The sequence below is a fragment of the Corvus hawaiiensis genome, chromosome 5 (genome assembly GCF_020740725.1).
Source record: "Corvus hawaiiensis isolate bCorHaw1 chromosome 5, bCorHaw1.pri.cur, whole genome shotgun sequence".
Taxonomy (NCBI): Eukaryota; Metazoa; Chordata; class Aves; order Passeriformes; family Corvidae; genus Corvus; species Corvus hawaiiensis.
The window spans coordinates 4,374,665-4,399,132 of NC_063217.1; the positions used below are offsets into that span (position 1 = coordinate 4,374,665).

General features: G+C 40.9%; 2 protein-coding genes and 1 long non-coding RNA gene across 6 annotated transcripts in view; 1 reads left to right on the forward strand and 2 right to left on the reverse strand.

Moving 5' to 3' along the window:
* Window positions 1-24,468, forward strand: part of CTNNA2 (catenin alpha 2) — a 462,414-nt gene that overhangs the window by 297,627 nt on the left and 140,319 nt on the right. Inside the window, exon 1 of one of the 4 annotated variants that reach the window (XM_048304877.1) lies at window positions 10,833-10,856. The exons of the other annotated variants lie outside the window; for them this stretch is intronic. The gene's annotated coding sequence lies outside the window, so the exon portion shown is untranslated. Of the gene's footprint in view, window positions 1-10,832; window positions 10,857-24,468 lie in introns of those variants that run through there. 4 annotated transcript variants of the gene reach the window in all.
* Window positions 1,081-10,684, reverse strand: LOC125326526. Its single transcript, XR_007203876.1, has 3 exons — window positions 10,085-10,684; window positions 1,958-2,072; window positions 1,081-1,497 (listed from the first exon to the last, which is right to left on the reverse strand). It is a non-coding gene; the product is annotated as an uncharacterized LOC125326526 (long non-coding RNA).
* LRRTM1 (leucine rich repeat transmembrane neuronal 1) lies at window positions 7,871-10,085 on the reverse strand. Its single transcript, XM_048304878.1, has one exon. The coding sequence runs from the start codon at window positions 9,768-9,770 to the stop codon at window positions 8,205-8,207; it is 1,566 nt and encodes a 521-aa protein (XP_048160835.1). The 5' UTR covers window positions 9,771-10,085; the 3' UTR covers window positions 7,871-8,204.

Consider the following 24,468-nt stretch of genomic DNA (forward strand, 5'->3'; position numbering starts at 1 on the left):
ACTGGGGCTGGAGTATCCTACATGGTGGGAAAAGAGAACCGGGGTGGGGGAAAAAAAGTTTTCAACTCTTTTTATTAGGAAAGATACTCAGGGTGATTTCATAAAACTACTCAGACAACTTTTAGGGAAGTTCTTCATTCCACCAGCTGGAATAACCTAATGGAATTCCCAATGGCTGCTAGAATCAGGGAAATAGACACAGAAACCAGTATAATAAGGTTTGCTTCAGTCTAGAAGTGCCACCCAATGAAAAAACAACCTTTGGCTTAGCATATTCCCCCTGAAGCAACAGCATAGTCACCATGGGTTCAGTTCTGTGCATAACAGCAATAAAAAAGCAAAAAATTAAAAAAATATACTGAAAAGCCAATCATGACAAAGCCAAGATGGACAGAGGACCAGGGTTCAGCTCCGTGGGACTTCGTGGATTGCTGTTTTCCCACTGCAGATGTAGGCTTGCATAGGCTCATTTTGTCATCAAATATCACCACAGAGCTTTGTTGTGTGAGGTGTTGGTTATCACTAAATCTCTTTCTGATTAATTTGTTACGGGCACTGTCCCCTTTACAATGTTCCCCTCTATTTTTTAGCAGTGATTTCCTCTATCCCATGTAATTCACCTTTTCTTCAGCTGGTTCTCTGTGCCCTCCACCTTCCCCAAGCACTGTCCCACACAGTGGTTTTTGTTTTGTGGGTTTTCCCCAGAGAATGCCAGCTGCATTCCTCCTGCATGTTCACTCTCTCCATGAATTCTTCATCTTTCAGGCCATAGGATGCACATCCAATTTATTAGACTACAGCAGTTACATAATAAATTCATGGCATCCAGTTGTTGTTTGGGCATTTGATCTGACAGGAGCAGCGGGTTCTGGGCTGTTTGGAAAGGGAGTTACAGTGCAAGGGGAAGGTTTGTGAAAGTGGGGGCAGCTGAATTCGCTGGTAAAGAAACACAAAAAGTCCAATATGGAGTGACATTTACATGGAATTAAGGAAAAAAATTGGCATGCAGTGGCCTCTTTAGCATGAGGATTGCAAACCTCTGAGCAGCAGCCAGAAACTTCTGCTTGCTGCGGAAAAAAATTGCATTGGGAAATAATGTGGATCAGAGAAGTAAATTTTCTGTCAAGATAAGCTTTATTAGAGAGCCAAGTTTAAAAAAAAGAAAAAAAAAAGGTGGAAAAAAAAATCCCTAGACGATTTATCTCATTATTATTAACATTCTTTAGTATTTCCCAGGCTCTCTAAGCAAGCCAGGCTGTCAGAGAGGCACTGGACCACAGAGAGAGATCCAGGTTTACTCCTGGGAGCTCACTTTACCTCTCATCCTGTAAAGAGGGTTGATAGCAGACGTGTTTCAAAGGGCTGACAGTTGTAAAAAGACTCAAAACCTCAGGAATTCAATAGCTGTGGACTGTTCTTGCAGCTTAGTTTGGGATTTTCAGGGTTCTCCTCTTCCTCCTCCCCTTCTTGTTTTTGATTCACCCTGCCTGTGAGGCTCTGGGAATGAAAAATGTGAGAATGGGTAAGAAGGGATAAAAATTAGAGGGGAAACAGATATTTTGAAAGGTATTCAGAAATGTTTTCAGTTTGAGGCCCCCAGCTCTCAGGAGGAGGATGTTTGCTCATACCTGACTGTAACCACTAGGGTACAGAGGTGTGCTACTGCAGGGAGATCTGCTATACATAAGCTGCACTTTTTCATGGGATCAGCCCCTAAATCAATTTGATGTGTCCATGCATAGTTTTAAATCTCAGATTTTACCCAACATACAATTTTCAACCCTCTCTCCAGTGTGGTGCTTTGTTTCACTCTTAGGAGAAAGGCACATCAGCAAAAAGGGCCAGATTGAAGTTGGTAATAAATGAACAAATGGGCTTAGTGTCTAATCATACCAGTCAGAGGAATCTGCTGTGCTGAAAGTGATAATTCACTGATGAAGTAGATTTTTCTACTTACCTATTGCCATTCATATCTTGGATTTAGTCTTTGTTAGCTCAGAAATTGAAGGTACTTGGTCATGTTCCCATAGCACCCGTGTTGAAAGACATCTTTCTGGCAGTAGTTACTGTGTCTGGTGAGGATATGAAGAACATGAGAGCAGGGAAATGATTTAAAATAAAAGTGTCTTAGCAGAATAGTAGGTGCTGTTTGCCAAGCACAGATGCACATAATACTAATCCTGTAGCCACTGCCACCTATCTCTGATTTTTATAAGTGATGTGCATATTTGGATTTTTAGGAAGAGGAGAGATGGAGGAAAAGGTGAAAAGCTTATTTTCAACTGACTTTCTTCTCTTGTGATGCAAATCTGGGACTTGCAGCTCAAACTCCTTTCAGCACAGCCTCTTCCCTTTGACTGTCTCCCCCAGCTATCACCCCAGCAAAGGCGAGTAAGAACAGTAATTGCTTTAAAGCCTCAGGAATTGTGCCTGAATGCCAACAAGTGACGTGATCTTTATAACAAAAAAAAAAAAAAAACAAACCACCAAAACAAACAATTGCCCTGTTCTCACGGAAATCCAGATTCATTGCAAATATGTTCACTTTAGAGCAGACACAGTGCAATAAAATTACAGTGCTCTGCAGCATTCATCTCGGCTCTTCACAACCACCCACCCAATTACAAGCTGTGTCTTGCCAGCAGAACACTGTTGCTTGGTTTCTGTATTATTTTTATAGCTTTGCTTTCCTCCACATAACTTTAGAGGTAGGCTGTGCTTACTCCTTTCCTTTCACCAGGTTGTTCTGCTGCTGTTAAAAAAAAAAAAAAAAAAAAAAAAAAAATTGGCTGGTATGGAAAGTCTTTCGCATGGCTCTAAATGTGATTTGGTTTTTAATGTAGAATAAGCTCTGAATAGTTGTTTCTAAGACCTTAATAGCTCTGGTTTATGTCAGTAATTATATGAAAGGTTAATCTTTAAATCACCAGCATTTCCTAAATTCCTAATCAACTTCATGCTTGGAAAGGAACCTGCATAAATGCTCAATTTGTTAATATTAGACTGGGTTGAGCAGGTCAAGGAAAAGTATAACCTTGGTGCATAATGGTAAATTGAACACAGCAAAAATATCTCAGATCTGTTTGTGATTATAGCTGTGAATGGGAAAGCTGACTGAGTGTAGATATAATTAGCAGGAGAATCCGCAGTAGCTCAAGATCACCCATCCTTCTAGATGAGGGTTTCTTAAGATAATTTGGGTGGAAAAGTCCGATTTTCTAGCAAGTCTGTGGTGAACTGTGACTAGGATAGCTAAAAAATCCAGCCAAAAAAATTGGTGGCAGAGGCAGAGTGCTGGAGTTGAGCAGGCAGAGTGATGGATGAGGGGGACATTGTACTCGCAGGGAGCAGGGAGGTGGCAGAGGAAATGACGGGGCAGCGGGCACGTGTGTTTGGGGAAGCGTGTCCGACTGCGCCTCCCTCCGTGGCAGTGTTGGAAAAGGCAGGGGGGGAGAGAGAGATGCTGGGCATCTTTCTTAAATCTCTGCTGTTGTCCTTGCCACAGCCTGAACGTGGGAGGGGAAGGCACGGAAAAATCTCATTTCCCATGGGTGCACAGTGGCCCCCTTGCCTTCTCATCTTCCTTTTCATCCCGTCCCTTCACCCCTGCCTTTTCTCTCCCCTGCTGAATGGAGCTATTTAGTGTTGTACCCTCCTTTGCAGAAGCTGTTTCATCCCTGCTTGCACAGTTTTTAAGACTGCTTTCTCCACCCACCCTCAGTCTTGGTTTTTCATCTGTGCTACTTCTTTAGGTTAACCATCTTTGCAAAAGGAAAAGGCAAAGGAATCTGGTAACACCCTGATTTGGTTGCTGTTACTCCAGTCTTTCCTCTTATCTTTTGTCTCCTCTTAATTTCATTATTATCACTGCTATTATTATTATAGCACTAGAAATAAGCTTCCTCATTAAACACTCCCTTTTTGCCATTCTGAATACCACTGTAGAAGCTGGAGGGGGGAGGAAGGGGAGGGAGCCTCAGAGAATCCTTTTGCTGTTAATGCAGAATGAGACACACACAAGGAACAAATGTAGTCCATCTCAGAAGCAAATGAGGGTTGTTTGGTTTTTTTTATCAGAACTGAAGAAAATGGTCAAATATACTCGTTTCAACTACCCCTCAACGCCTTATCCATAAAAACATACAGAATCTATTAAAGCATACAAAAATATCCTTAGGTTCATGGGCTTTCTGTGGTACAGGTATGCAGGGGGCTGGATCAGCCTGGTACAGAGCAGCCTTGCTGTGACCACAAGGAACAGGTCATCCCTTGGCCTCACCCCCTACAGCACCCAGACATGGCAAAGGAGGGAATTGGCAGCTTTAACACAGAATTTCTTTGTATTTTATATTTTCAGGCCAGAAACAGAACATGGTACATTAGCATTGATTCTGTGGTTTCATATAATTTTTTTTTTTAACTAGTACAGAAAGAAGGAAAAAAAAAGGCAGAAAGGAAAATAAATCATCCCTTATATACATTCAAAGCATACACAGCAACAGTTCCTTCAGCACTGGGTGTGCTGTGAGTGGGTATTGATGTTAGCAGCAAGAGAATGCATATTAGAGATCTGTAACACTGGTACTGTTAACCAGCTTCAGGAAAGGTAGTGCTTTTGCTTGCCTTTCACCCTGCCTTGTGTGCAAAAAGACAGTTAAGTAGAAAGAAAATAATGTTAATTACCTAATTATAAAAGGGAAGTTAGTCCTATTAAGTGAAACATCAAAAAGGGAATATTTAAAATATTTTTCTTCCTTTGATAATCCCCAAGCATTTCATGGAGAAAACACTGTTCACAACTAACCCCAAAAGCATCTTTTTTTCTTTCTTTGTTCCTTTTGATTTTGGAGCCATTTAATAAGCCAGAATAAGGGCATCAAAAGAGAGGGACTAACTTATCTCTGGGCAGTTGTTGAACATGAAATTTGGAAGAAAGAATTAGGGAAAATTTGTCCCTGCAGTTGCTCTAAATGCAGTACAAATATAATAACTCTCATATACACCAATCAAATAGCCTGGAGCAGGATGAATAACTGGATTTGCAATAGCTGGATTGAAATGAAATACAGTCTCTTTTATTTCTTTATTAGCCACATATATTTCATGTAAACTTTCAGACTGGATCTGGGCACCCTGTGGAGTACTTTCATGCCATGGAACAGCAGTGATACCCTCTTTTCTCCAATAAATATTCAGAGGGTGTCAAGATCTCCAGAAATCCTCTGGGGATTACTGGGAGGTTGTCTCTAGAAGGGATTATTACCCTTATTATCATGCAGGAAAGATTTCTGCATGAGAATTTTGAAATATATCCTTTAATAAATGTTGTGCTCTCCATGGAGGACACATCCATCATCCTGCTCAGGGTGGCAAGTCATTGGTGGCCATCACCTCTCTGCAGGAGAAGTGGCAACAGGCAAACCCCAAATCAGCTCTCACTCAAGAAATCACTGCACCTTAAAAGAAAAATGCTCGGTTCAGTTTACTTGGGCTGCCAGTGCGAGATGCATGGAGCACAGAAGTGAATAAATTCCAGAGGCAGAATTGCTCACATCTTTGCAAACGTAGCTGGAGGTTGCTAACACCAATAAACAGCAGGGATAACTCCAGAGGAGTGCAATCACTCGTGTGTTTCAAATACAACCCACAAATATGCTAAAAATACATGGAAATACAACCGCGGGATGATTGATTGTTGGAATCAGGCTTGTCTCAGGTTCACAGGGGCAAAACCACAACTGCACCAACACGTTTCCTGATAGCAGCAGGGGGTCATTATAGAAATAAAGCCAGTTCATATTTCATTTTACCATATGCAGACAGTATTTTAACAGCCTTGGTTGATTTTGGAAGCTTCCTGACAAGTGGCTGTAACCAGTCCTGCTGGCTGCAGTGCTGCCTGGGGGTTTGGGAAACTCATAGCCCAGTCCAAAGTTAGAGAGCCAATTTTTCACAGTTAAATTCCCCATTGATTTCAGAGAAGGGTTTGATGGGGAAAATAAATATAGCTGGGCCCTCAGTTAGCATGGCATAAAGTACTTTTGCTTCGAACATGATCAGGAACCCAAAGAGATGAGGGGCTCTGTACCTTCCCTCTGCCCTTCTGCTAGGTTTGTACATGGACACTCAACCCCTCAGGTCACTTGGGAGTTTCAGGAGGGATCAGGCCCTTGTGGGCTTGAGGCACAGAGAGAGAAATATGTGCATTTCTTTAAAGAAAGAAAAGCCTGGGTTTAACAGTGCTTGCTTGTTTGAAAGCTGTGGATGAATTTGCAGTGGCTTCAGGAAAAAAAGCAGTTGATTTTCAGTAAATTTTTTGTGAAACTGTTGTCTTCCAGTATATAATCTCATTGCTTTCACACATGACATTATAGTCTCACTGCATAAAAATTTTGATGAAGAGGCTATTTCCATGTTTAATAATACACAGAATGAGAGAAATAGAGGAATACAGGAAAATAAGTTCTGACTCCTTAAAAATAGTGAGTCAGGAAAAAAAATATAAAAGTCACTCTTTACATTTAAAATTAATGGCTAAAACCTGCTAAGCAAGAAAACAAATGATTTCTTCTGTGCCTGTTTTCTGCTTTATAAGCCTGCTGTACCCTTGTAAGAGTAGGTAGCACTTTAATGCTATGAAAAAGGAAAAAAAAAACCTATGTTACATTAAAATACATGTAAAATTTTGGAATTGCTCATCTCTTGGTGGTAACCTGAGGATAGAGATACATGTACAAAACATAGAAATGTCATCCACTTCATTATCCATAACATTTTATTCGCATGTAATGCTGTAGGAAGAAAATTTCAAGATGCTCTGCCTGATATTATAAAACTCCCTCATCGTCAATTAGTGTGAGAGGAGCTGGTGAAAAGATCAATCGGTTGCTTGTTCACATTCTGGAATGAAAAATCCAAAATACAAGGAAAGGAAGCCTTTATTTAAGGGCAGTCAGATTAAACAGCTGTGTGATTCTACATCATGAAATCACTGCTTATATCCATCAATGCCATTTTTCAGTCCTTACTAAGGAGGCTTCATCTGCCTCCAGCCTCTGCAGAGGTTTTGGGGTTGTTTTGTTAGTGAAGGCTGGTGGTGAAAGGGAGGGACAGGAGCTGGGCTTTGCCAGCACTTTGCTACAGGACCCAGAAGGGTGCTCTGAAAACTCTCTGTCTTACCCTGACAGTGGTTTTGCTCGAGCTTCACCACTGAGACCCAAATAATTGCTTTTGCTCTTCTCCGTTCAGCGTGGCACCACAGGGCACAAAACAAAGGGATCTTTGCTCTTGGCATAGCTCAAAACAAGCATAAAAGTGGGAAATGCAAGTAAAAGCCCTTAAATTTAGCACTTTTTTTGGTCTTTTTTATATTAAAGAAAATTCTGATGAGCACATTTTGGCAGTGTTTCACTTGTTTGGGTTTTGTTGGTTGCTTTTTTAGTGAGTCTTTGCACTAGGATCAGTTTTGATACAAAATACTTTTAGGGGTTGTAGCGCAGATTTTATGGATCTTACAGCAACTAACAAGTGAGCTGTACTTAAAAATCCTCAGAAATCCTGTCCTAGGGGCACGGTCAAAACTTCAGCCTTTCTGAGGTGCACTGGGTCCTTGTTGTACTGATGTCCAGTTACAGGTAGCACATTAACAAAAATAGAATTCCAGTGTCATGCTTCACATCTTCAGCAACATGATGTACGTGAACGTGTGCTAATTACAATGGGAAGCCACCTGGGTAATTTTAAGCTTTCTATTTTACGTGGCTTCTTTGCTCCTCGACTTTTCATTTCAACACTCAGCATGAAGAGAGAGGTTAAACTGTTGCATTTTGTATACAGGGAACCATTCATGTAATATACACCAGTCTGTAAAAACTGTAAATGCTATTTTTTTTTATTTTAAACAGTTTTCTTAGTTTACAAAAGATCAATAATTGGTACCTTTTTTACACTCTCAGATTCCTGAATATTGACAGATCTTCAAAGGGAGTATTAGCATATGAAACCTTAAGATTGGCCGTCCTGAAGGATTTTAAGACACGATAAAGCTAAAATATCAAGTCTCTCGGACAGCCTCTCTTAAACAATTTGGGCAGAGGTGCATGTCAGAAATCACCAGCAAAGCCCAGCAACCCCCCCCCACCCCGTGCCACTGTCTGCCTGCACGCTGTTATTTGGTTGCACACTGTTTAAATCCCAAAGGAAAATCACACCTCGCATTCCCTCGCTGGCTGCTGGTGACAGGAACAAGATCCGTACTCATTAATGATCACCAGGGCTCCCTCAATGTGGTTGGGTTTGTAATCAACGTAATACTCCTGGGCTGACATGGCAGCCATTTGGTGCATGGTCTGTTTTTGCTTCTGCTTCCTGCGCTGTGTGACAAAGCACTGTCTTAGTTGCCTTAAGCCGGCTGGGAAGCACTTCCAGGAGACGTACAACACCAAAACCACGATGAGGAAGGAAAAAATCAGTGCCATGGTGCCCGTCACCACCTTGTGAATCTGCACGGCGTTCTCGGAGTTCTCGCCGGGTATGGTGATGGTGACGGCGTACGTGGTCCGATCCTCGTCACCGTCGGGCACGTCGTAGGTGGCGGTGGCCGAGCCATAGCCGAGCGTCTGCTCGCTGTTGTTGGTCACCGGGGAGAAGGTGTTGACGCTCGTGGGGTCGGCGTTGTCCTCGCACAAGTGAAAGGCGTACACGGCGTCCAAAACATCCTCGCCCTGGGCGTACTCGGGGGTGGCACAGAGCAGGTTGCTGTCGTAGCGACCCTGGAAGTTGCTCAGCCAGGAGGCCAGGGCGCAGACGTTCCGGCTGCAATCCCAGGCGTTGGCGGAAAGGCTGATGCTCGTGAGGGACTTCCAGGAGTCGAGGACTCGGGAGTCGATGTAGGTCAGCCGGTTGGAGTCCAGCTGCAGGGATTTGAGATGAGGTACACTTTCAAAAACGTGAGGTTCGATGTATTCGATTTCGTTGCCGGAGAGATCCATCTTTTCGAGTTGCCATATCCAGTCCAAAGTGTTTACTACGATGGTAACTTTATTCCTTCGCAAGCAGAGGGAGTGCAGGGAGATGAGCCTGGGAAAATGGGCTAAATTCACTTTCACCAAGTCATTGTGCTCGAGGTGCAGCTCAGTGAGTTTGAACAAGCCTGCAAAAGAGTTTCGAGCCAGGCTCTTTAACTGATTATATCCTATGTCTAGAAACTTCAGGCTGCGACAGTCCTGAAAAATTCTCACTGGCACGAACTTGATGGCGTTCGACCGCATGTGCAAAGTTGTCAGTTTTCTCAGCCCGTGGAACAGGTCAGGCTCCAAAGACTGTAGGTTGTTGTACGATAAATCCACACTGCGCAAGTTTGGCATGGGGCGGAAAGTGGTGTTGGGCAGTTGAGTTATTTTGTTGGAACTCAGGGTGAGCTCTTTAACTCGCCGCAATTTTTGAAAGGCATTCCCCTCCACTGAGCAAATGTGATTGTGATCCAGATAGAGCCACGTGAGCTGCATTAACCCTGTGAACTGTCCATCATGCAGCTCTGAAAGGCTGTTGTACCGCAGAGACAAGCCCATCATGCCCGACAGGTTGCGAGGCATCTCTGTGAGATTCAGTGATTCACAGTACAAAAGCCTGCCCTCACACCGACAGAGCTGTGGACACCCACTATTCACAGCTGGAAGCATTTTAGAAAAGATACCCAGCGTACACAATATCAACCCTGGGGGCTTCCTCAGCAGCCAGTTTAAACAGAGACCAATAAGAAGGAAATCCATTAGCAAGAATATTTCCAAATATGCTTGAGAATGTCCATTGAATCTTTTCAAATTCTACATCATATTTTATTTAAGGGAGGGAAAAAAAAAAGGCAAACCAACAAAACAAAGCCCGAAAACCAAAGCAAAACAGCAAACAGAACAAACACAGAGGCAAATATTTCACTTTACAGCATGCAGGAGCTGTGCAGCATTAAAGTTCACAGACATTCAAAGGTAAAATGATAGTGATTTTGTTCATGTTAAATGCTGCAGCAAAGGAAAAAAAAAATCTTTCTTCATGAAAGAATTTAATTAAAAAGTGTCTTACCCACCCTTTTCCAGAGAGTGACAACCTCCATTCAGTTGCTTCCTTTGTGTTTGGACTAATTATATGCAGAGCTAAAAAAGACCCCTCTGTGCTACAAATTCAGTCCCTTTCAATGTTGTGCAAGGCTGGCAAGCTCACAATGTCTCACTTCGCTTCTGCTCAACGAGCGAAAGGCTTGTCCAGCTAGCTTTTGAGCTGCCTCCTAGGACCTGCAAGTTTCAGAACTATGTACATGAGCTTGATCTTCTCCTTCTCCCTCTGTCCTTTCCTCTGCAGTTAACACTGTGGCGTGAAAAAAACTCCAGACTCTTTACTAACGACTCCACAGGATTTGTCAATCAGTTTAATGTCCATCATTTGCAACGACCATTGACCGGCACAACCTTTACTCCAGAGAGAGGTTACCATTCATTCACTGACCGGCTAAGGGTCGCTTTATTTCCCATTCTTTGTTCGCTTTGCTTGTTAGGTGATGCTTAGAGCAGAGAGAGACAGCAAGAATCCCTTCCCTTCAGCTGAGCAGTATGTTGCTAGAGCATGCAGAGGCACCCAGTGTTCACTGAGTGTCGTAAGCTGCTCATGATTGTACGCCTGCACTGTGCATCTCAGACATGGGCAGATTGAAAAGGGGTGGGCATAAAACCAACATCGGAGCGAACCAGGAAAGTAATATATGCTCTTTGATGAAATGGAAAATACTTTAAGCCTATCTCGCCATTTCTCAAACAGGCACGCACACACAGCCGCACAAATCATCAAAAGCGAGGCAGTGCTAAGTAGGAAGCTTGAGAATTAGGATTCTTTCTCTTTTTTTTTCGGATGCTTTTGTTTAAAGTCTGAATTTATAAGCTATTAGCCGGGAGAGGGAGAGACTCGATTACTTGGTTTGGGAAGGAATATGTAAACCAATCTCTTTGGATTGCTTTTTCTCTCTAATTCCGATGATGAGATTTGCCTTTTGGAGTCTTGGGGTGGGGGATTGAGGGGTGTGAGGGGGTAAATGTGTTTTTTTTTCTTCTGACATTGTCTAAATAGAGCATGATTTGAGATTCTGTGCTTTCTTTTGACAGAAATGCAGCCAAAGCTCTGCAAATAGGAATGTCTCGTTTCATATAAGCTTTAATTACATTTGGTCTTTTTCCATCCTGCTTATTTTGTGTTTTCAGCACATGCCTTTCCTAAAGGATTTCTTTTTTTTTTTTTTTTTTTTTTCTCCTTTTTCTTTGCAGTGTATGCTACGGCACACAAAACTCCTATTCTAGCAGCATAAAGATTACTGTGCTTTTTGAATAAGATCAATGCATAGGTTGCTGTTACCATGTTGGCAGCATGCAAAGAGAGGGTTTCAAACCCCATTAGTTAATAAGTTTTGCAGATTGTGCTGGTTTTTGTTCCGTGTACCCAAAAAAAAAAAAAAAAATCTTTGCTGGGTAATTTGCAGTCCTCGTTCTCTATGGGAAGCGCATCGTCAATGAGCTCTGTAATTTTTACTGACTGAAAAATGTATGGTACTTCTGTCAGGAAAACGCTGGCCATCTTTTCCTATTATGAAATAGAGTCTCAAGCCCGTGTGCTGGTGAAAGGGATCAGAGCTGACAGCTCCCAATTCTGCATCAATTCCCAATGAAGAAGTTCCACACGGAATTACAAGGATTACAGAAGATTGTACTGAATTAAAGTGGACATCGGATGCAAAATGCTGGAGGGACAGGGAAAAACTATTGTGTTTGCTTTCTTTTTCACAGCTGTGTTAATTTAAAAGAAATATCTTGTTTTGGAGGTGTCTGTTGCAGAGCTGATCATTGTGTTTGAGTGTGGCTGCTGTGACTGTGTGCTGGGAGAGATCAAGGAATGCAGTAATTTGATGCAGTAAAAGTTGCTTTGCAGAAGTCCTGGCAAACTTAAAGCTCTCGTGCATAAAAATAAAAACGTGTGAATGAGATTCATTACTAATGTATTTGCCAGGAACAGTCTTAAATAAATTACAAATATAAACCACTTAAATTGCAGTTTCAGAACCTTGGGATCAATGTGCTTTTATGCTCCTTGTTCAGTTTATTTATATTTTTCTGCTCTTCACAGCATTTCAGTGGTCTCAATGCAAAAATGTGATGCTTTAATAGTATACGAACCTCATCTATGTTTTAGCATTTGGGCACGAGAGCTGAAGGAAGTTTTCCTTTCCCCAGATCATGCTGTTTTATTCAAAGCAGGCTGTTTATGCAAGTGTCCACTGGTTGCAGTACACCTTAATTCTGTTTCTCAGTACACAAAAGCAGGAAGGAAAGCAGTGACAGAAGCGACGAATGAGCATTGAAGCAGGAGAGACTAAAAAACCCCATCCAAGAATATATTCCAGATTGCCTCAATGAATATTTTGGTGCAATTAGCAGGGAAAAAAAGCCTAAAGGATGACTTGAGTTTAACAGATACTGAAAAAAGCTTCAAAGTACTGAGGTTGTGTCCCTTAAAAATCTGCAACCCTACAAGTCTTCATGGGGGAAGTCTTAATGCTTTCTCCCATGTGAAAATTTCAGGAGAGGTCTGCAACAGTAGCCCTGAAAATTTCAATTACATCTTCAAGGAAAGCTGCCATTTTCTGCAAATCAGATCATGATAATGATCACTTAGTTACCATTTAAATGCTATGTATAAAGAATTCCTCTAGATGAAGCTCCCTGATACATCACTGAAGACCTGAATATTTTTTTTTCACTGCTTCTCCTTGTTTTCACCTGGGATACAGCTTGGATCCCAACCAATGTGCCTATTCCCACACTGGCATATAATCCATTATCATTTAGTTTTCAAAGGCAGGAATTAGAGCAGACAGTAGCAAACCTATATAGCAGCAGCTGGAAGACTGACAACCAGAGTTAGGGATCCAGAATTAATGGCCCTAAGTGCACTCTCTCAAAGCTCTGATGGAGGGCTATTGAATGAGAAACTCTGCTCTTGTCCAAAACCTGGTTGTAGAAAAGAATCCAGGTAGTTCTTAAGATGAGAGACCTCAGTGCATGTTTGAGGCTGTGATGTCGAGACACAGTAGTGACCAAATTCAAGAACTGGGGCATCTGGAACATCTTTTGTGAATTGGTGTCCTACTGTATTTTTGCAATGTACCCTTTTTGCAATAAAACCAGGAATCCACTTTGAAGATGATTGTAATGCAAAGGGCTTAATTTCCACTGTCTGAGCTGTTATCACAGCCAAACTGTTAAGTTTACACATTTTCTGAAGTTTCAAAGCCTCTGGCAAGTCTCTATAAATTAGCAGATTTAAATTAGCTTTATTAAATGTGCTATTATAAAACATTTTAAGAATGGCAAACTAAGTTTGTATGTGTTTAAAGGAGCTTGATTAAATCAATGTAAAGTAGGTTACAGAAGAACAACATGAATAAAGTTTTAGAAAGTTTAGCTGGGAAGCTGCTGCTTGTAGTCATGACAAGCGTAATTCAGTGGCAATTACGGTCAGAATCGTTCAGGCTGAAAAAGAAAAGCACCTTTCAGTGTATTTGGTCTACACATTTTTAATATTGTGTTCATATTAATCATAGAATCATCAAGATTGGAAAAGACCTCTAAGATCATCCAGTCCAACCATTAAATGTCCTATATATTAACTGGCCTCAGAATAATTTCCTTCTTGCTAATCCCTTGGATATTCCTTTACTGTTTGTGCCTGGATAATTCCCTTACCTTAATTTGCAGTCCAGGACATATGGGGTTGGGACAGAGTGCATGAGATCAGAATGTGGCCACTGATGTCTAACTCTTCATGTGCACATCTTTTAATAAATCCACCAACAAAATACAAAAAGGCAAAACAATGTATTAAATGCTGAGTATAGTTCTTCATTTTGGCATTTTCTGAGTGGTTTTTATCAGAATAATAAAACTTGGTGCTCTTAGTGATGATTTTAATTTCCTTTCATGAATGGAAGGACTCAAACCTTGATCTTTGGTAGTCTTTAATTTTCAAGTGTGCTGAACCATGGCATTTTGTATAAAAGAAACATTTAAAAACAGAAAAGAGGGGGAAAAGATGTGACTTTTAAAGCAAACTAAATCTGTTATTTCTCTTGTATTTCTGTCTTGGTCATTCTGAATATTTATTGGCTGCCCCTTCTATATAGAATTTAGGATTTCAGCTGATAAGAAGTCCGGTTCTATAATGTCTGTTTCAGTAGATATAAAAATGAGTATCATTATACAAGATTTTGACCAGAATATTCCTGGTGGCTCCAGATGTCATTAAATTTTCACAGTACCTGACAGACGCATTGGATTTTTTTCTACCTTTAAGTCATAGAAATTCTTATGTAAATGACCTTATTGTTTTTGACAAGGTGATAAACATTTTTCTGTCTCATTGCAGTCATTCCATCCTCATTGTCCACATTCACTCGTGGGTGGTCATGCAGAGCTCTAGAAGGTCGCTCACAGAAGAGACCCATGTGCAGAATTGACAGTGCAGTGCAGAAATGTCAATTTTTAGGACGACATATCAGGATATGTCGTCCTAAAAATGATGTTATTAAGATGAAGTAACTCTCTCCTCCATTCATTACTGGTAGACTACTTGAATAAGCTAAAACATGACTGACTCTCTTAAGTAACTGTGAAAATACCTATGGATTTCTGGACATGATACCAAAACTCTTCACTGTTACTGGTTCTGAATGTCCAGGGGTAATGGGAAAAAGACAAGTAAAATTATCCTTTTGTGATTAATCAACACATGAAGATCATGGAACATCCTGGCTAGGCAAAGACTGGAGTGTTACTGTCAAGTTACCAGGTTGGTGGAACTGGTTTACAGGAAAAGTGAAAACTTAAACCTTGGGTTTTGATTAACCCTTGCTAATTTATGTCTCTAAAGGTGTCTTAGGAAGTTGTGGAGGAAGCACGTGTGGAGTGCAATTATTAGAAAGTGCGAAGGTTTTAGTTGGTCCTGTTTGACTGGAAATCAATTAGTTCCACCTTCAGAAGTGCTAAGTGAGACACTCCACAAAGGTTTATCTCAAGACCTTCCCAAGCATTTCTGGAGGTGCCAGCAAATGAACTGCAATTAATTTCCATTTGCTTAAGAGCAAAGAGGGCCACAGCTTATCCACACACTTGGATATATCTGCTGTGCCCTCTGCTACTGTTGATAGTTCATCTGTGAGGATTATTTTTTTTTATAAACTGGTGCTAAACAGTCTTTTATTTGTGCTTTGGGGCTTGTTTCAGCTGAAAGGTTCTGTTCTTCTGTGGATGTAGCTACTCCCAGATGTTGACAACATTGTACCTGGGGCTGGTCTGTTGGCTGGTTGGTTGGTTGGTGGTGTATTTACTTAGACTTACCAAGAGGTTGAATGAAGTGACAGAATAGCAGGATTGTTTAGGACTGTGAAGAAAAACACTTCATTCTTTTTACCAATGGCAAAACTTGAGGGGCAGTGAACACTTCTTAGATTGCCACAGTGTGGGACATAAGGGAGAATTGGGAGGAATTTATGTAATCAATTATTAAAAGCAAGGATGAACAAGTTAAAAGTTGTTCCTGGCAGTCTTCTGAGAAGTCTTTTTACAAGTGGATGAGCTGCTCTTGGAAAATTTTCCCAGAGCAGAAAATCTGTTCTCAGCATTAGACAACAAGTTGTTCTTAATCCATTTCTTGTGCTCGTTTCCAAATGTTTTTTAAAGCACAACAAGAAAAGACAAAAGAACTTCATGCTGGCCTTTGTGGATGCATTATTTCTAGAAGTACAGGTTAGTTATGAAGTTGGTGCTGGTATTTTGAAATTGAATAAAGACTTTTATTGAGTCCTATCCCACAGGACACCATTTGAATTGACTCCAAAGAAAAACAGAATCATAAAATTTGGGGATGATTTGAGTTGGAAGGGACCTTTAAGATATCTCATTCCACCCCCTGCCATGGGCAGGGACACCTTCCACTAGCCCAGGTTGCTTCAAGCCCTGTCCAACCTGGCCTTGGACACTTCCAGGGATCCAGGGGCAGCCACAGCTTCTCTGGGCACCCTGTGCCAGGGCCTCCCCACCCTCACAGGGAGCAATTTCTTCTTTAAGATTAACCTGCTCTTCTTCAGTTTGAACCCCTTCCCCTTTGTCCTATCACTACAAAGGGGTTGTTCTGCAGAGAAACTGCTTTTAGGAAAACATTACTTATAAATAATATATTTTGGAATGTTCTTAGATCTGACTCCTGGATTTACTGAGGACCTGAACAACAGAGACTGGGTCACATAATTGTGGAAGTAGATGTCAGATTGAGCAGGGCACCCATGAGAACAGGCAATGGCACCTTTGGCAGGCTGTGGTGTTCTCAGTTGCATGTGCTTCTTGGTGAATTGTGGTAAGCATGGAAGGCAGGATTTTTATGTTTTCATCCTCCTGCTCCGATGATATCTGTATTCTGAAGGGAAAACTCAGGATAAAATGTGTTGAAATCCTGGTTGTGTGTGTATTGCATCTTACAGGGAGATGAGAGGGCCTCTGGATCATTAGCTCATAGACAGAATTAATAGTGCAGAAACCAGGTTGAAGACTCATATTTCAGATAGAAGTCATTGTGATTTTTGCAACAAGACAAGGGTTTGTTGACTACCTGCAATATTTATGGTTTCATTACGTCTTATTTGCAACTGATGTAATGTCTAAGAGAAATAATCATGGGTCAGGAGTCTCAGAAGGACATCTTTAAAGGCATAACAAAAGATAGTCATGCCTTCTAAAAAAAAAAAAAAGAGAATAACCTGACCTTCTTTTTTTAAACCAACTTAAAAATACTCAAGGCATTACTGAAAAGTTTCATATGGTGGAGGAGGTTTGTGTGTGGTGTATGTGTAATCTTAGAAACTCAGCTTTGCTCAACAGCTAATTTAATTTTGTGAGCTCCAATGGCAGTCTTTGAGATATGCGTTCCTGACTCTTGTTTGGTTTTGTTTAATGTATTTTGAAGATTTTTCATGTCATATAAGGAAGAAATATCAAAGTAGTCACAAGTTTGTGTTACTCTGTTACTTTTAATAAATAGATAAATGCACAGCAAATTCTAATAATGTACCCACAGATCCTGAATTTACCAAGATTTTAGAAAGAATATGCCAAATACATTCTCAAAATCTGTACAGTAGTATGAATCTAAATTACCCTGCCATTGTATATGTTTTTAAAGGTGAAACAGCACATTTGGGGGGCAAACAGTAGCAAAGCTTTAGGTTTCACTTCAACAGTGTTTCATAATCACATTCCCTCTCCAACTGCTGTAATTGTGAATCTTTAATATTCCTGTAAAATTAAGAGCTTATTGTTTCCTAAGACTCAATTTATATTTTAAATGAGTGGAAAGATGCGTAATCAACTTGAAAAGGCAGGAAAATATCATCCTGTTTTTCAAGATAGAGGACGTTTTACTGAGTGTTTTGAATTCTAGAGACCATTTTTAAAGAACGCTTGGCTTAGTTCTACTCTTTTTTTGTAGTGCAAATTAATTATGATTTGACAAGAGTGTGCTTGATTTTCTTCTTCAGATTTGGTGCAAAGCCAAGCTTTATTAGTTAAAGCTTCTAAATCAAAATCAAAGGTCAGTATCTGTGAAATGCCTGTGGCTCAAGATATATTGTAGTTTTTCTCCCATTATTCGGGTTTTTTTTCCTATGAAAAGGTTTTATGTGTTTAAATGTATGTTGAGTGATGCACGCATGGCTGTGGACAAATAACACTTTTCATGATTGCATCAGTAATATTGTGGCAGCAATCCTAAAAATTTGGGAAACCATTGATGTGAAACTCCTGAATGATCTCTTCATGCTTGGTGTGGTTTGTGAATGCTGGCTAGGGTTGTTGTGTACCCAGGGGACACAGGTAGGGGACAAAAGGTGATTAAGCAACCCACAACAGTGAGTGCCAGACATGCCAAAAATCAATCCTGGAAGCAGGTCCAGACCCTCACTTGGCTTCTTTTAATTGTATCTCATTTTTTTGCTTGTTTTGTGCCCTATTTCTTCCTACATCTGGAGTTGTTACTGATTTTTGTTGGGTTTTATTGTTTCCAGTTCTTAATTTCAGGGGTTGTCTCTTCCTATGTCCCTGCATAATGCCCAGCATGGACGATCTTTTGCTGTGTCCCGATCAGAGAATCACAGCATAGTTTGGGTTGAAAAGGACCTTAAAGATCATCTTGTTCTGACCTCCTGCCATGGGCAGGGACACCTTCCACTGTCCCAGGTTGCTCCAAGCCCCATCCAACCTGGTCTTGGACTTCCAGTGATCCAGGGGCAGCCACAGCTTCCCTGGACGGACTGTGACTCATAGTCAAGGATTTATTCTTCCCAATATCCCATGTATCCCTGCCCTCTGGCAGTGGGAAGCCATTTCCCCTTGTCCTGACATTCCAGGTCCTTGTCCCAAGTCCCTCTCCAGCTCTCTTGGAGCCCCTTTAGGTAAAGGGGCTCTGAGGTCTCCATGGAGCCTTCTCTTCTCCAGGTGAACACCCCCAGCTCTCCCATCCTGGCTCCATACAAGAGGTGCTCTAACCATAACGAGTATTACAATAATCAGCACAGTTCTGAGGTTCAAGGCAACAAGTGTTGCACAAGAATTCAGTGTATTGCAGTGCTTCCAGGTATGGTATCTGTATAATGAAGTTTCTGCAGCCTATTTTGCTGCTGAGCTTGAACCATGCACTGACATCAGCAGAACTCACGTGTAGCTGTTCCCACGAGGGTCATGAATGCAATGAGTGGCAGAAGACATTGAAAATGTAGTGGGAAGAAGCTTCCCTAGTGCCAGCAGGCTGAAGTTGGGTGGTATTGGCTTCTTTGCCTTCAGCCCAAGGATAATCAGTTCTGAAAGCATTTATCCTTTGATCTGTGCTGCTTTTCCTTGGCCCTCACTCTGCAGGACCATGGAGCCTGTTGGAAGCATCTGCAGCACTGCAAAGTAGTGCTGACCTTGGGATACTTCCCTGAAACACATTCAGAGGCTTCTGAGCTGTGTTCTCTGTCTGGATTTGCTGGCACCGTTGTATCCATTAAATACTGATTAGATTTAAGAAATCCAAGAGACTAAATAATGCTATCATCTGTTCCCTACTTATCTTAATAATATTGCCAGTAATATTACAATATATCAATTCTAGGATATTCTATACTTAATCTGGTGCAGGGAAACAGGGACAGTGTGTTTTTTTTGTTTCAAAGGCAGAAGAAAACCATTTTATTTATTGATTTGGCTTTGCTGTATTGCCTAGAGATGAGGGTAAAAAGTAAAAGCTACTTTCAAGGACTGTTAGAGAAATACATAATTTTTCATAATGTTTAATGAATTGCTTACAGTACTTGTTTTACTTAAAACTGCAATTAAAGATCACCCTCTAGTCAAAAGAAAACTGTGATAAGAACGTGACTTGAAACTGGGCAGAACATTTTCTAAAGCCCTTTGGGAGTAATTCCAATAATTATTCAATCTGACGTTTTCCAGAGAAATAACCCTTTATGTATGGACTCCATTAATCATAATAATACAGTTCACATGTCAGATACTTCTCTCCAGTCACTTAATGCTCTTCATTTTGTAAGAGACTAATAAACATCTTCACTAAATATGAGAAAATACTAAACTACTTGAAGAAAATTCTGGTCTATAGTTTTGGTCTTGTGAGGTGAGATGTGATCTGTTATGTCTGCAAATACCTTGAATTTATGGGCTACAGCTGCTATTAGCATCCAGTCTCCTCCTCATTTGTGTCATTTCAGTCACAGCACTGTCAGGACACTTTTGCTTTCTTTTCTCCTCTAAACTGCCCTGGAGAGGTTTGGTTTGTCTGTTTGTCCAGCTGTAAACACTTGATGTATGAACTTTCTTATCTAAGTAATTGGTCTTTTGCAAGACATGGATGTAGGAAACAAAAATTCTGCTTTAGATCATCTACAAACACAAGAGTGAATACTTTAATACTTTTTTTCTGGTATGAACTTACTACACATTATTGGAACAGCAGAATTAATATAGAGTAACTGTCTTTGATGATAAGCAGCTCTAAGAAGATTTGTGTTATGTTTTTCTGTGTTTCATCAACTGAAGGTATCCCTAAATATTATCATGTGTTAAGAAGTGGTGGTTTAAAAACGCAGTGGTGATTAGATGCCCACATTTGAAGAATTTACAATTCTCTCCTTTTCAGATTCTGACATTGTTTTGTACTTTTGAAGCTGGCAAGTGCAATTATCAGTGTTCTGATGAGGAGTGATAAATATAATCTATTGCTGAATGTAGATAAAAGACGCAGGGAAATAAGATTGGTTTGACAGAACCTCCTTGTGCATCTTCCGACTTTTCAAGAGCTGAGTGGAGAATAATTCTTTGTCTTTGGAGATTTCACTTTATAATATTTAATTGGGTTGTGTGTGTATGTTTTTTTTTCTGGAGCCATTGCGACGCACCTGGACTCTTGCTGTGACTAATGCTTGAAATTCAGGATTTTTGCATGGCAGTTGTCATTCGTTGCACATTCCAGTAGATGGCAACTCCAGTCTTCCTGACATTTCATCTCCATTCAAACCAGTAATATTTTCTGTGCCCCCGCTCCCCCGCCCCTGCATCTTGTCCATATAAATAGCTACGAGTTTCACAGAAACGTGAGTCAATATTACTTTTATTGAAATTACCACATAGTATCTGATTTCAACTCAAACAGTACCGAAAAGAGAGATGATAAAAAAAAAGGCCTGTAAGCTCCAATCCTCCTGGATCATAAAGCACACACTGATTCCCCCGTAACTTCAGAATATATTTTAGGAGTTTTCATAAAAAGGATTAGTACCCCAAACTTCTTTTTATGTGAAATAAAGGAAGGGGTTGGCTGCACATACAGCACACTGGCTTTAAGTTTTGTGGTCTGGCTGTGAAGTGTATCTGTCCTTGATTAATGCTAAAGTATTTATTTTTGCTGTGCATGGTAAACACTTGATTAGACCTGTAAAAATCTGTACGTTTGTGAACCTCATAATGATACACCTGGATACAGTTTGTTTTGGGTGAGGGCAGGAGTAGGCCCAGGGGTTCACTGCGTGGTTTAGCCATGGGAATTTTCTCCAATTTCCCTCCTGCCCAAAGCACTGCCACACTCAGCCTTTCTTCGTTGTGCTCTTATTCCCTCCCATAATTGTTATTACCAAAGCACCAGTGCAGAGGAGCCTATATCTGGTTTTTCCTCTGCTGACTTTCACAACTTCAACACTTGCCTGTAGAATTTGAAGCCATAAAAGAAAGCATCTCTCTGTGAGTGAATGCCAGACATCAACCACAGGCACAAAAGATTGTGCTCACTCTGCCTGGGATGGAGACTAAGGGTCATAACAGTCACACAAAGGGTCCTTTCTCTATCTCTCTTTATCAAGACTGTAGTTTAATTTTCAAATCACTTCCACTGTGTCTAGCAAGGTTTTATTTTTAGGTTGATGGTTAGAAAGGGACAGAGTGAAGGACAGGTTTTTTGTTTTTTTCATAACCACAAATCTAACTTAAAAAGAATACATGCTACTTACCAGGGGTTTTTTACCTACTTCATCCATAGAGAATTTTCACTAATCTCTTAAGAAACTTTCAATCTGCTAGAGTCTGTAAAATTTTTCTATTTCATACTAGGTCTTACAGCCACAGAAGCAAACATTTCCTGTTTAAAATAAACTGAAGAAAAGTTCTAAAGTAGAGCAATGTTTAAGGCCAGATTTATATGTTCACACTTTTATTGGTTTAGTAAAAACCTTGATTTTCAACCCAGACTTGATTAGTCTATGGATATTTTTACTTCACAGAAACAGTATTAAAATAAATTACACTCATATAGGACAAGCAGAATATTGGTCCATTTAAGCCTGACTGGTTTTTATGTAACAAATTAGTGAGCAAGGTAATTAAATCTCTTATGGATGCCTGTTTCATCTCTGGAAGGAATCCCAAGAACCTTAGAAAACTGACTTTCAGGTTATATACAGGTCCTGGGTCTATTGCAGCTAAGTGGCTTGTTTCTCATTATCGCATTTAGTGCTGCAGAAATGACTCCACCAGGGTCTTTATTAAAACTTGCTTAAGGCCAGCATTTTCCCTTGGGTCAATAATGACTTTAGAGGAATGGATGTAGAAGCTGGATCTGTTCTGGAATGAATTATGTCTCATTGGGGCCCCCAGGCTAGTATTTCAAATTTGCCACTGGGCACTTCATCAAAAATTCTGTTCCAGCATTGGAAAGACCTTGTTGCTCCTATTAGGGAGTGCAGAGCATATATTTGTGGATCTTTCCCTGCACCAAAACTATATGGCTCTATCTTTTTCTCTGCTGAAACCCCACTGAATTGCCACCTGCATCAGTGAAGATGTGGTTTAGGAATGTATCCTAAAGATCTTGTGCATTGGAGAAGGTCATTGCCTGTTATTTCCAACTAAAATACGGAGCACAACAGAGCATTGAGTTGACTGCTGGTAAAAGCCATTCAAATCCTAGACCTCCTGGTGCAAGCAGAGAGTAGTTGTGAGAGGGGTATTAAATATCACTGCTTCCTGCAAGTCCTTGCTCATGAATAATCCAGATATTGCTTATCACTGCACGTCATGGAATCACAGAATGGTTTGAGTTGAAAGGGACCTTAAAATCTCTCTCAGTCCACCCACTGCCGTGGGCAGGGACACCTTCCACTATCCTACATTGCTCCAAGCCCTGTCCAACCTGGCCTTGGGCACTTTCATGGATGGGCTAGCCATGATGCCTTAGGTTTTAACTTTTATATTTTTCAAATTCTGTACTGCCTAGTGTGTGACTCTGAAGTTTCTTGTAGCCTGGTAATTTCTGCTCTCTCATGCTAGGTAGACATAACAAAGCCTCTCCAGGCCTGCTCTCCAAGGACACCCAGACTGTCCTAGGCCCAAAAAGTATAAACCAAAAGCCTCTAAGGGGGGCAAGCGGAGGGGAAATTACATCATTAAACTGAAGCTTTAATTGGAGAATTAACCCTGATATGCAAATGAACCAAACCTATAAAAGTGTGAAGAACTCGTGACCTGTTGTCCATCTTGGGGTCCATCTTGGCAGTAGCCTCTGGCCCCCAGGGGCTACCTTTGAAGGCCTTCAAATAAATACCTACTTTTATTCCCTTACTCCTGTCTAGTCTCTGTGTCTAGGAGGCCTCCTAAGGCATCAGCCACAGCTTCTCTGGGCAACCTGTGCCAGGGCCTCACCACCCTGTCCTGGTCTCAACTTACTCCCTGCTTGTATCTCAGCTATTGGGAGTAAAAATTCCTTATGCTCAGGAGGGAGGATAAATGTTCCCAGTACTCACAGGCTGCCCTATATAACCAAGGAGATGACATGAGGAAGTGGGATGGAAAATCTAGCTCGACCTGCAAGGAAGAGCAGTCACCAAAGGGCTGTTGGGGTTTAACCCCAGCCAGAAACTGAGCACCACACAGCCACTCGCTGTCACCTTCCCCACTCCTGCTGGCTGGGGTGGGAAAGAGAATTGGGGAAAAAAAATAAACTTTGTAAAGTTGAGGTAAAGACAGTTTATTAGGACAGCAAAGGAAGAGATAATAGTAATAATAATAATAATAATAATAATAATAGTAGTAGTAGTAGTCAAAACAAGTGATGCACGGTGCAATTGCTTGCCACTCGCTGACCAATGCCCAGCCCATCCCCAAGCAGTGATTGGCCCCTCCAGCCAACTCTGCCCAGTTCATTCACTGGGATCATGTCCCATGGTATGGAATATCCCTTCAGCCATCTCTGGTCAGCTGTCCTGGCCATGCTCACTCCCAGTTTTTTGTGGTTGCTCTCTGGCAGAGCATGAGACACTGGAAAGCCCTTGATTTAGAGTAAGCACTGCTGAGCAGTAACTAAAACATCAGTGTGTTACCAACACCATGGTCATCCTAAATCCAAAATTCTAGAAAATTAACTCTATCCCAGCCAAAACCAAGACACATGCTCATAAAAAATTTCTTCCTTAAAATTTGTGTCTCAGTCATATGCACAAGTATTTATGAAACATGCAGTAACTCAATAAATAAAAAAATGGGGGGGGATTCTTTTCTAGTTTGTAAAATCTTCTCATGTTGATGATCAGATAAAATAAAATATTGACTTAGAATAAGATCTTTAATTTGTGAGTCCAAAGCCAAATTGCTGGTTTTCCCTTTGCTGGTCTAGTTTTAAAACATGATCATGTGACATTTACAAAATGTAGTAGTTTGAGAGTGTTTGTTCTCTTTCAGTGCTTTACAGACTGAGGTATCCATTGAAATGCAAAGGTGGTTGATACTAAAAGAGATTGGTAGTGGATAATAGGCAGACAGGTGTTTGGCTTTCCTTTGTGCTTGT